Below are 13,077 nucleotides of genomic sequence, written 5' to 3' on the forward strand. Positions count from 1 at the left end.
GTTTAGAACAAGAGTATATTTTATTAAGAAATATTAAAAAAATAGCTACATGCTGTATTCCCCACACAGCAAGGCAGGCAGGAGGAACCTAGCGTTAAGACATTTCGTTCCTGTTCTGGAGGCATTGCGTATTGACTGGCGGAACTCAACGCCGCACTTTACCTCGACAGCAGAGGGAAGCAATGAAAACATAAATTTAAATAAATATTTCATTTTCTTGAGTAGGGATCGACCCCACAACCAGTCGCGTTTCCAGTCACACGCTTGTGCCCCTGCGCCAGGACTGCCTCGAGCTTTATGAGCTCTACTGATATAACAACAACAATTCTTGTTATATTTTCGTTATTTGCATTTGATTGTGGTTTCCCTCCCTAATTGGCTAATTTAAGCGTTAACATACGATTTTTATTTCCCCACTCATCAATGGTAACATCGACACTTAATGTTTCGATTTTACCTCAGTGTATCTGCGGTCAGAATTATCTCGTACACTTAGGCTCGTATTTATAAATCGTTCTCAACTCTATCTAAAATACACCCAAAATATCGCCTATCCCCTTTTTAGGAATTATTCATCGCTCAGAAGGGCTACCAATAGCGCTACTGAGTTTAGTTCCCAACAGGCTTAGATGGCAGCGCAACTTTATTTTACTACTGGTAAAACTGCTGAGAAAAAATTGAATAAAACACATTAACTTTAATTTATTTCTTTATTAACACATTATATATAACAAAATTTGTGTATATATACTTGTTTAAAATTATAAAAGTAACATTTGTATAATATAACGTCATTTTCATATTTAAATATGCCTTACTCTACATACATACTATCTGACTTCAATTGAACTGAAATACAATTATTCCATATCAACATTTTTTTTAAAATAAATGTGAAAACTGCATCTGAATTTGTGCAATAATTTTTGAGTAGATATAGAAAAATATATTTTCTTGTATTGTATCAAAATAATCTTTGTCATATAATATTGTCCGTTTCGTTTACGAAAACGAATATAATAAAAAATAACACCAATATAATAATGAACTGGTAATGTCGTCTAAAAAGTTGAGCAAACCATTATCTTATATTAAATATATAAGAAATAACATCATATTTATTTATTGAAACATAATTCCACCAATTATAATATATCCACTAAGGCTAAATATTCGAGGAAATTTACCACTTATATAAAAAAAGTATTTAAAATACAAGTAAAATGTTTTTAAACAAACACTTAGCACCTTATTAAATATAAATATATTTTTATAGATATGTAAACAGAATTTAGATTTAACAATTAAATTCTCATTGAAATTATTGCATATAAAAAATATATTTTAGTTTCACGTTTTATTCTGAAGAAGCCCCTACGCCGCGACGGCCTCGTGTTATATTTTATTACAATTAATTGACTTGTGAATCGATAGACACATTACATAAGCTGACTTTTTTCATAAATGCACAATATGACCAAGTATAATATTTAATTAACTTTTATTGTCGTTTCTTAATTATAAATAAATATCATCAATCAATAAACATTCTTTATGCATTATAAAATATTATTTTATGTAAATTTAAATATATTTATCATGTACACATCTATTCAACAAAAACAAAATTAGTTCGTTATAGGAAACGCAGCATCTAATTCTTTAAAGACAAAAGTTATTTTCATGATGGCCAACCACATTTCTTCGTCGTCGATGTGACAATGGAGTGTTAGACGAATCGTTTTGTCGTCGAACGAGACGCCTTTGACTATGACGCCTTCGTCGTTTGTCGTCTTACAATCACCCTGTATATGACATTTTAGTTTTATTATTTTTGCTTGTTTGTCCTTACACTACTGGGTAGCATATACACTAAAATACCTGAGTTTCAGTCAAACTGACTTGCGCCAGCCTCTGCAAGACCTGGCCAGATGTGAGGGAACTAGACTTGTCTATCTTCACTAGGACTATGTTGGTGTGCTGACCCTCAACATCCACGGTGAAGTTTTTGAGGAACAGACCTTGGATTGCTGGGGACAAGAAAGATTTTTTATTTGACATTTTAAGAAGATTATGAGGCCTCGTCATGATGGCCTCGGGTGCGCCACAGGTAGGCGATGATTGTGGGTTCAATTCTTTCTCCCCAGAAAGTCCATTCCATTAAAATTATTTTCATTTTCTTGCTAGTCGGTGGTAGATAGACCAAAAGATCATATCCTAATAAATTAAAAACTTTTACATGTTATTTTTTAGCTTCATGTTGTAGCATTATATAGTAGAACTTAGTGTCAATGGGGAACGGAGTATCTTAACACTTGGTTCTCTCCGCCTACTCTGCGGTACGAGGGATACAGCGTAAAGCTTTCTGCATCCGTTCCGTAATATATTCCGTTTCTTTAATATTAACCATACTAACTTTTCCCCAATATTTGAGCTCGTTTATGATCGATTCCCAATTTGGGGACAATTTCATCTAAAGCCACGATGGCGGCCGCCGCAAGGACTCCTGCTTGCCTCATGCCACCCCCCAACATCTTGCGGTAACGTCGGGCCCTTGAAAAAAACATTTAATTATATTATTACATTAAGATATTTTTACTAGTGCGAATGTGTACGCGATGGTTGTAAGTTTGATTCCTACTTGTGGGAATTAAATATTTTATATTTTCATATACTTGCTTTGGTAACCAGGTTAAGTGCAACGTCGAGTTTCGCCTTTCGTCAATTACAGTCACTCTCAATTACTCGATTACCACTCAGGGGATTGAAATATTATTTATTAATATTTTCATTTCTACGCTCTAGCAACAAGGCAAAAGCTCGGTGGTTATTTCAGCGAAAAGTGGAGAACAGAGTGTCTTAGCAATAGGTTCCCTTTGCTTAGTCTGCTATTTGCGGGATACAGCAGAAAGGTGATAACAAAATACACACTTATTACAAGATAATAAAAATATTCTAATTTACATTTCTAGGTACTATTAATTATTTAAAAAGCGCGAATTCATATCCCGTGGGCCGCTATTTATAAACTACTCTAGAAGAGCGTTATTGAAATTCCGTTTCCATTCATACATTATAATCTATGAATGAAACATTTAAAATAACAAAAGAACTATAAAACAAAATGAATCTAATACTCACTGCTCAATAAAGTGATAAGATCCGACCAATGCCGACCCGACCGGTGCAGAGAGATTCTTGCTGAAGCATATTGCTACACTATCGCAGTTTTGCACTATCCGCGCTATCGGCACATTTAGATATGCGGCGGCGCTAAACGCACGAGCACCGTCCATATGCAGAGTTAGGTTGTGCGATTTACACAAATTAGATAGATCATCTATCCAGTCTAGGGGAATTACCTAGGAAATAGTCATTATTTTTCACAAATGTCGTTTATTTTGAAAAAACAGCAAAAAATCTTTATTTTAGCTATATTTATTCAGAAATATTTAACAAAACAAAATTAGAAAAAAATATATTCTCAAATTAAAAAAAAAATTTTTTTTACTCATTTAGTCTGGAATTGAATTTACGACTACATTCTACAAAACGACAAAATACACGGACACATGAAAAGATTAGTTGTATGTAGGCTTTAAACAACTAGATTAAAATTATGATGATTTCCTGACAAGAAACATATTTCTACATTTACTTAAAAAAATATGGGCGTTTATATCGCAACAAACGCGTATTTCGACACTATAAAGGGCATCAAAATTAACAAGGTACTGCCGGTTGACATAGAATAATGAAATTTAGCAGCTAGCTAACAGGTACTAATTCAGGAAAAATGTGAAAACTATATATTGTGGTTAAATTCTAAAAAATAATACCTTAAAATTGGATAAAATTTGGTATTAAAGCCGCTAGTTCAAGTGAGGTATCAAATGAATGGGTTTTTTGCAAAGCTAACCCTGAGTTCCAGAAAAAGCTTCCGCAAAAATTGGAGGTCTCGACCAACCCTCGGTGGGCGAGCCCGACTCGCGCTTGTCCGGTTTTTTATTTTAAAGAAATTAGATAATCGATAATAATCGAACTTCCTTATCATATATACAATAGCATTATTATTTATATACACAAGTAATACTTATCATAAGAAAATATTGTTTCTTATCTTCACATTATATTCATAAATCTTTAATTAGAAGTAACTTACATCTAAGCGGGTTTTTATATAATAATTTGTTAATTATTATATAAAAACTTAAATTAATCTACTGAGTTATTACTTCGATTTCAATGCCACATAATATAATACTAAAAGCTAAAAATATATTAGCATAAATCAACAATCATGATCAGTGGGCAGACAAAAATAGTTTATTTGCCCAAGTGGTTTTTGTTCTACATATACCCTTCCAAAAATATATATCTTACTAAAATTATAAATGTGAAAGTTTGTGAGTTCATCCTCACCATGTGTTTCAGTTTCACGCAAAACTACTGAACAGATTTATATGATAATTTACAGTAATATAGCATAATACACCAGAATAATGTATAAATTATAGTTTACGTAAAGATTTTGAATATTTTGTCTATGATATAAGTAAAACCATCCATAAGAAAGTAATAAATACCTTTCCACCGCAAACATTGTGTGTATTCTCAAAGGCAACCATCATAGTAACAGGTTCATGTATATCTGAACCCCTTATCCTTCTCTCTAATTCTTTTAATTCAAATGTACCATCTGGGTTGTTTTGTATTGTACTGAGTTGTACTCCAGCAAGATGGGCCGCGCCACCTTTAAAAAGATTTATAATTACAATTTGTTTTTTTAGACATATGAATGATGATTGTAGGTTCGATTCCCACGCTGTGGAACAAACTATTTAACAATTATTACAAAAAATAAAATGCATGGCGCTTAATAGGGAATGGAAAGGAATAAAATGTACAGGTAAAAAAATTTTACATTTAAAAATTTTAACATGCACCTCTTAAAAAATATCTAACCAATTGTTATGTTTAAACATTTTCAAAAATATTTTTGTCCTTGATATGGAATAAAAATTAAAAAAACATAGAAACATTTTTATATAAATGATGGAATAAAAATTAAAAAAACATAGAAACATTTTTATATAAATGATGTTTTTTTGCATTCATTATTATTTGCTTTGTTTTATTTTATGTAAATTAAGCTGTCTGCAAATAATTTCAATGATAACTTGTTATTTTATATTTTAAAAGTGTTATTTGACTACTTTATAAATTTTATATTAGTACAGGTGATGACAGAGAATAGAAAATAACATCTTTTCTTGTAACTTATTATTAAATTCTGCAAAGTTTTTGATAAAAGTATTCAAGAAAGTAAAAGAAATATATATTTTTATTTCTAGTGCCTGAAGTATTAGTTTTTAATGAATATTGACTTTAAAGTCATCAGAATTTGTAAATAGTCTGAACTATTTAAAAATAAATAATTATGTAGTTCTAGAAGGTGAAGCCGCAAGCGAGTCACTACTCACTAGTATAAATAATTATCTAGAATATAATATAATAAAATAGCAAAATATATATAAATAAATAATAAATTGATAGAAGTTTTGTATTATAATTGACATAAATGGTACTCATTACAATTATAATAACAATAGATTATTTATAGAAATTACACAACTAACCTTGTTCATATCTAAAGATGTGAGATAAATTGCCCACAATCGCTTCCGAGCCTCTCTTATTGCAATGCACCATGACTGAAATTATTTTTTAAAAATTAATAAAAAAATTTCTATCATAAACAAAATAAAAAATCTTTTTTTTCCCATGGAGTCTGAGCCCACAGCCATTGCTTGTAAAATACAAATTTTACAAAGGGGCAGCTTTCAATGGCATCAATGATGAATTTTAAGATTGCTTATGAATTAAGAAATCAAAATCTTAGCTTTTTTATTTGTTAAAATAGATTAATGTGATATAAAAATGGTATCCATTTTTATATCATGTTAATACCACCAGTACCAGTATAAATATTATTTTCCTTAACAGGACCTGAATAGAGAAAATGGTCTGTGGTAACTGAAGCTGTAAAATACTAATAAAACATTAAATTTTTAGCTTTACTCTGGATCCTACATATGGCAAGAAACCTGGGAACCTAATATTAAGACACTTAATTTTCTATTAAGACACTTCCATTCCCTACTTTCCACTGAACTCTTGAGGCATTGTGTGTTGAGTGGCAGAACTGAATGCAGCACTTTGCTTTGTTATTAGAGTGAGGAATAAAAATATTAAATATTTCATTCTTCCAAGTGGGACTCAAACCCTCAACATTTACAGAAGAAACATGTCTACAATCGCACTCTTGTGTCTCAGTACCACAATCTAAACATAATAACAATCCTTCAAGTTAAAATAAATAAACAATATTCCCTCAAGTTAGATTAGAACCTACAACAAATGAGTTAATGAAATTAATATTTGCGTAAATTATATTTTATAATAATATAAAAATATGTTTAAAGCAAATACACAATATACATAATATATTCAAGGTCCATTCTGAATTATTTTATTTAAAAAATGCATATAAATTATATAATACTTACTAGCAATAAGATTAGCCATTGTACCACTAGGTACAAATAATGCTGCCTGTTTCCCCAACAAAGTAGCAACTTTACTTTCCAAGGCATTAACAGTAGGGTCCTCTCCGAAGACATCATCACCCAGAGCAGAATTCACCATAGCATGTTTCATAGCCTTAGTGGGCTTAGTTACTGTATCAGATCGCAAATCTACGATGTACGCCATTGTATAAATTATTTAAAATGAATAAATATTCAATACTTAGATGACCTTCGCAAATAAAAAAAAATATCCTGATCTGAAGTTATGTAGTGTTAAAGTGGTAGACTAATCAAACTAAATAAGTTTTGAGTTTCACCGGCTATTTTATATAATGCTTGAACCTTGACGTCACGATAAAATAGTCATTATAATATAATAAATTGTTTTTAACTTAATCTTTTTAAGGTTAAAAGTTTTAAAATATTGACAATTTCATAATAATAATATACTTTGTTGGATATTATTGATAACTTTTATATAATCTACAATACTTATGGTATAATCTGTACTTCAACTAGACATAAAAAAATTAAATCACTGACATTGCATAATTATAATAAAAAATATTATTTCATTTATTTATGATATATCATTTTCATTTATTAATTCCTTTTTAATAAATTTGGTAAAAATCTACTCAGTTAAAAAACGAACGTAATTCAAAGTCCGTTTTCATTTACGACACCTTGACATCTTGTAAAAATGGCGGCCGCCGATTGGTCAGTTAAAAATTAGAACGTTTGAAACTATGTAACCGCCAATCATGCGCGCGGAAACCAACACTCGCTGTCAGAATTTCACAATTAAATCGTACTCGATGTTTGATTTGACACAAAACGGATAGAATCGGTGTGATTTGTGGGTTCGACTTTAAGATTTTACTTATTAAAAAACATTTTAGTATTCCATAGGCGTATAATACATAAGTGTAGTATATTTAAGCATCCCTTTACAATATTCGATATACCGTCCAAGTGAACAACGAAAACTTATAATATAATTCGGTCAAAACGTGAATTCGGGCGTCGACCGGTCCATCCCTTCTACTTGTAACCGTTGCCGCTGTCACACAGTCACACAGTCAGTCGCAGTCGCAATCGTCATTTAGTAGGTGTCGTGTCAGCCCCGCGGCACTAGAGTCAGTCAGAACCGGTGGTTTCCAACAACGTGTTGTCAGTTGTGTGGTGTGACCGTTTAATGTGGTATACAGTGCCGGTGTCAGGTTATCGTAAGGGTCGCGCGGCGTGATTGGGCGCGATGGTGGACATGGATAGAAACGACCCGGAGCTCCGGTACCTGTCGGTCGATCGGAACAGTTTCAATGACCCGGCGACGCAGGCGGAGTGGACGCAGAAGAGGTTGGTGTGGGTTCCCCATGAGAACCAGGGTTTTGTCGCTGCTGGGATTAAGGGAGAGCGTGGAGATGAGGTGGAAGTGGAGATCGCGGAGTCGGGGAAGCGGATTCTCGTCCAAATAGATGATATTCAAAAAATGAACCCACCCAAGTTTGATAAAGTGGAAGATATGGCAGAGCTGACTTGCCTCAACGAAGCCTCTGTCCTGCACAACATCAAAGACAGATATTACTCTGGACTCATTTATGTAAGTATTTTTTTACTTGCCATAAAGATTATACAAAATAAGTAACAGGTCCCCATATCTAAAAACATTAAAATATTTCCTAAAAGTAATTACCACTAATGAAGGTTTCTAAATACTTTTCTAATAATGTGGAGGCATTGTTAACTTTCGAGTGTCTGAATCATTCCTTACGAGTGAGGTCATGCTTAAGCAAACATTTTTGGCTTAACTGTCTATTGTACTTCACTATGGAATTGCGTGTACATATTTTATTATGGGTGTAGTATTGTTATATTTAAAGGTAAACATTTTACCTTAAATTATAACAATATTATGAATTATGTATTTTTTTTAGCTTCATGATATATCCTGCATATAGTAAGGTAGGTAGAGGGGGTTCCCTCTGGGAGTTTGGTTTTGTGTTAAGATGCTCTGTTCCTCTTGCACTGTTTCATTTTTAAGACATGTTGAATGATGAAGCTTCACAACTCAAATCTCTTCTGTTCCGTTTAGAAGATATATATATAAAAAAATGAACAATAGGTGAGTGTACATACATACATGTGTATATATACTCATATTTTCAATATCATGTCAGGAATGAGGATATATTAGTATTTAGGATAATTTGATTGCTATATTTAATACATTATAAGGAAATATTTATTGGTTACTTATTTACTATGAAATTCATGAGATCATATTTTTACAAAAGATGAATAATAATGTACACAATTTTAAGAATTGTTAAACAAACAATAAATATTCATAAGAAATATCAGTTACAGCATATACTTTTATTAAATTAGCGAATTATTTTTACATTTTTAAATATAAATTATTATAAAAAAAAAAAAAAAAAAAGATACATTTAAAAATATAAAAAAACCACTCTTCCGAGGGCGGGACAAGGGTCCAAGCCATCGGTGGCTAGGGCTCCAGAGAGAGGAACCTCCGCACAATACGTGCCGTCTCAAGTAATACTGCCTTCTGTATCCGGTTCTTGATCCAACAGCTAAGCGATAGCCTCTTAAGGTGTTGGTCGAGGCTTTTCGCTATTAAACCGTTAACTGAAACCACTATCGGCACAATGATAGTCGCATTGACATCCCACATGGCGGTAATCTCATGGGCTAGTTCCAAATATTTAGATTGTTTTTCTTTTTCGGCCTTCACGAGATTTTCATCATGTGGGATAGTAACGTCAACAATCACTGCGCGGCGCGCCACTCGGTCTACTAGTACTATATCAGGTCTATTGGCAACAATATACCTGTCAGTAATAATAGACCGATCCCAGTAGAGCAAAGCACAGCTATTTTCAAGAACTGACATGGGATTGTACCTGTAGTAAGGCACCTCCAATTCTACAAGGCCATATTGAAGAGCAAGTTGCTGGTGTATTATCTTGGCTACTTGATTGTGTCTATGCAAATACTCACCATTAGCAAGATGAGAACAACCAGAGACAATATGTCTGAGGGACTCCCCAGGTCGATGACACGCCCGGCAGATGTCGATAGTGCCATCTTTCATAATATGTCTCTGGTAGTTCCGTTCAGTTTATTATTAAGAATTTTATTTAGGACATTGTAGCTCAGCAGCACAGAGTCTTATTGTGAATGAAGTTATTGGATTTATTTCTCTGAGTGTTGTGGGTTCGATTCCCCCTCAAAATATTGTGTGGAGACTGTGTAGCAAAATGTCTTAACACTTGCTCCTCTGGCCTTAAGTGTTTGTACTAGGCCAATGGAATAAAAAATATTTTAAGTTTTACTTATACTACAGTACCCAGAACTTAGTAATGATAAAACAAAGTGCTGTATTGAGTTCCACCACTCGAAATGCATTCAACCTCCAGTCTTCATGGAGAACAGAGTGTCTCAACATTAGGTTCTCAGGGCCATCTTTCCATTCTGATATATGCTTGATACAACATGAAGCTAAAAACATGTGATAACAGTGCTAAAAATATTGTGTAATCATTATTATTATTATCAGCTTTTATTTTATAGATAGCCTGTTGAATTCCACTTGAAAATAAGAAATAATTGTACTAAACAATAACTTACCATTCTGTTTATAGTATATAGAATTATAGATAGTGTTATCAGTCAACACTGACTCACTCCGCCACCGTGATGAAAGCATGTTTGATTTTAACTCTTTCACACTTATCTGTCCACATTCTTGTATCTTTTAACAATATATATGTTTTAGTTTTGTATGACCTATTTGTATGAATGGTATAGGACTAGTTTAATATATATTATTGTAGGGCTAAGTACTGAGATAGGTATAAGAGATAGAGATCTTATTAGAATATATAATACTGACATATTATTATAAAAGTATTCATTGTTATTCCTATTGTAGTTAAATTTTATATTTTTATTTCCGTTAATATCAACATTAGTATTACAATAATTGCAAAATCCTATTGAGGAATATCCTATTGGATGTCTAGTAACTTATTTGGGGATAAATTTCAATGGAAATTTAATAGAAAAATAGACTGCATTAGAATTGTTAAAACAATTTGCTATAGGTTTAAGTAGAACCTACAGATTCTGTAGGAGGGTCTCAATATTTTAGAGATGATGACCATGATAATGACTTTTTTGATCACATTGATTTTATCCTTTAGCTTAGCTCTTGTATAAAGATCGTTCAGATAAAATTTAAAAAAAAATCAGTTGCACGCTGTATCCTTCACATAGCAGGATATGCATACAAAACCTAGTATTGATACACTCCGTTCTCCACTTTCCGCCTAATTTTGGAGGCATTGCGTGTTGAGTTACGGAACTCAACGCCGCGCTTTGCCTCGACACTAGAGCGAAAAAATGAAAGTATTAAGAAATAATAATACATTCCCCCGAGTGGTGATCGAACCCAAAATCGTCGCGTTAAAGTCACACCTTTATGCACGTGTACCTCGATGGCCTCCATACATAAAATATATCTAAAAAACTATATCCTAATTAGAAACTAAAATACATTTGTCTATCCACCCTACGAAGAATTCTTTCGCAATCACCATAAGCAAATCAATAGGCATTTTTCATACAAATAAAAAGAATTTCGCGGTCCATTGACGGTTTCTGGTACCAGAAAAAAGAGAGAAAAAATCAATTAATTACAATTTCAATAAATAGAAAGTAGCTAAGAATTTTTTTGTGGCGCCTAAACTTTTTGTGCTTATCACAAACACTTGCTAGTATTCTAATTTGCGTTCGTAATCGCTCCAACGGGTAAGATCGCTTCTAAATATAACTAACTAATAGTTCAATGCTCTTATGTGACTTTGTTTCGGAGTTACGGTCGTTGGTGGATGTTGACTTTCGATGGTTTCTTTCCTTTTTAGTTCCACGCTGTATTCCGCGTTTAGCGAGGTAGGTAGAGGGAATGTCGTGGTAAACCACTTGTTGAACATTTTTCGTCTGATATTCGAGATATATTGCGTGTTGAGTGGCGGAACTCAACGCCGCGGTTTGTCTAAGAGCGAAGAAACGAAAATAATAATACTTACCGTTTATTATTTTTAGTCACTGTCGATGTTAAGTGTCCAAATTGTGTTTAGTGATGTATGATGTCATACATTGCATGTCAATTAGCGTTTGCATCGTTCTTTCTAAAGGTCGATTTGATGATTCTTCAATGTCTTTTTGTTGATTTTCTCAATTATGGTAAATTGTTATATCTAATTTTAGTATGATAGAGCCGCTGTGGTGTAAAAGGACGTTTAATTGTACTCGTGACGGCTGCGGGTTCGACCCCTACTCGGGGAAATGATAATTAATTTGTTTTCTTTTTCCTATCTCTGGATGATAAAGCACAACTTTGAATTGCAATATTCAGCACGCAATCGATTTCGATAAATCGACGAAATATGGGAAACTTAGTACTAAGTTTAATAAAAGATTCCCTCTGCCTACCATGCTATATGCGTGAAATTTATGCCATATATAAATAAAAAAAACATACTAGAAGTATACTGTGACTCAACCAAACAACCATTGTTATATACTTGTATCAGAACGGAGGAGTTTGGAACTTCTGCGACATTAAAGTTCCTTTCGTAGTTTGTTTTATGGTATATTTATGGAGATTAGTATAAATTATTTATTTTCTGTAGAGTTACTATTGCTGCAATCTTAGGATTTGTTGTTGATTTTGCTATTATAGGACGTTAGGATGTAGAGATAAGTGACTAATAATTGCGTTTTTTTTTATTTCGTATTGATTAAATAAATACATATTAGTATATATATAAAATATTTCACAGAACGTTCAACAAATTATATAATATCCTATTTTGAAACATTAGTAAGTCACTTCATTCAAAAATAATTTTACTACAGATTCTGATCTAACAGTGCCAAAACCTCCACTAAGAAAATTTTGTATTGCTTTGACACTCCGTTCTCTATCATATGGCTCAAAAAATCGGCGTAACCTAACGCCGCGCTTTTCACAGTTACAAAATGAGCATATATTCCAAAATCTTAATTCCATTACATTCGTCCGAACCGTCATACCAAGATGAATGTCAAGGTGAGGTACGCCGTCCGAATCGCGCCGCGAGGTCGTTGACCCCGCCCGGTCGGGAGGAGGGAGGGGGAGGTGCGCGAATGTACCGCCGCCGCGCCTCGCACCTCCACTGGTGTTGTGTGCGCCTGGTACTTGTGTGGTGGTTATTTTTTTTATGTATGACGATTGATATGATATGGGGATTATTTTTTGTTTTTTAGGAAATAATTTTGTTTTTATTTTTTATGTTTTAGTTGTTTGTTTTTTTCTGAGGAGAGATTCTTTTCTGTAGTTTTGTATTTGTTTTGTTTTTTTTTAAAATTTATTTATTTATATTTAAGCAGAGGGAGCCTAGTGTAAAGACACTCGCAA

At 32.9% G+C, this 13,077-nt stretch overlaps 2 protein-coding genes across 4 annotated transcripts in view; one reads left to right on the top strand and one right to left on the bottom strand.

Annotated features, from left to right (window-relative positions):
* Positions 1-696: 696 nt before the first annotated feature.
* LOC146531182 (uncharacterized) lies at positions 697-7,224 on the bottom strand. 2 transcript variants are annotated; one of them, XM_085198689.1, is made up of 8 exons: positions 6,908-7,035; positions 6,570-6,758; positions 5,640-5,714; positions 4,587-4,753; positions 3,142-3,362; positions 2,417-2,553; positions 1,882-2,030; positions 697-1,805 (listed from the first exon to the last, which is right to left on the bottom strand). In XM_085198689.1, the coding sequence occupies exons 2-8, from the start codon at positions 6,718-6,720 to the stop codon at positions 1,629-1,631; spliced, it is 1,077 nt and encodes a 358-aa protein (XP_085054815.1). In that variant the 5' UTR covers positions 6,721-6,758; positions 6,908-7,035; the 3' UTR covers positions 697-1,628. The 2 variants fall into 2 exon arrangements, with proteins under 2 accessions (XP_085054815.1, XP_085054814.1); XM_085198688.1 differs by having other exon boundaries at positions 6,570-7,224.
* Positions 7,225-7,428: 204 nt separating this feature from the next.
* zip (myosin heavy chain 10) overlaps positions 7,429-13,077 on the top strand; it is a 69,294-nt gene continuing 63,645 nt past the window's right edge. For both annotated transcript variants that reach the window (XM_085198694.1, XM_085198695.1), the window contains exon 1: positions 7,429-8,193. In XM_085198694.1, coding sequence (XP_085054820.1) covers positions 7,849-8,193 — 345 coding nt within the window. In that variant the 5' untranslated portion in view covers positions 7,429-7,848. The remainder of the gene's footprint in view (positions 8,194-13,077) is intronic.

Source organism: Heliconius melpomene, chromosome 15 (genome assembly GCF_056956725.1).
Source record: "Heliconius melpomene rosina isolate 202511_hmr_F chromosome 15, ASM5695672v1, whole genome shotgun sequence".
In the NCBI taxonomy this organism is placed as follows: Eukaryota; Metazoa; Arthropoda; class Insecta; order Lepidoptera; family Nymphalidae; genus Heliconius; species Heliconius melpomene.

Bases quoted from the DNA above. Each gene is read 5' to 3' on its own strand.
- LOC146531182 (XM_085198688.1), bottom strand. From the start codon at position 6,774: ATGGCGTACATCGTAGATTTGCGATCTGATACAGTAACTAAGCCCACT. The intron at 3,363-4,586 runs GTATTTATTACT...ACTATTTCCTAG, and splicing joins ACAATGTTTGCGGTGGAAAG to GTAATTCCCCTAGACTGGAT. The intron at 2,554-3,141 runs GTGAGTATTAGA...GTTTTTTTCAAG, and splicing joins TCTTATCACTTTATTGAGCA to GGCCCGACGTTACCGCAAGA.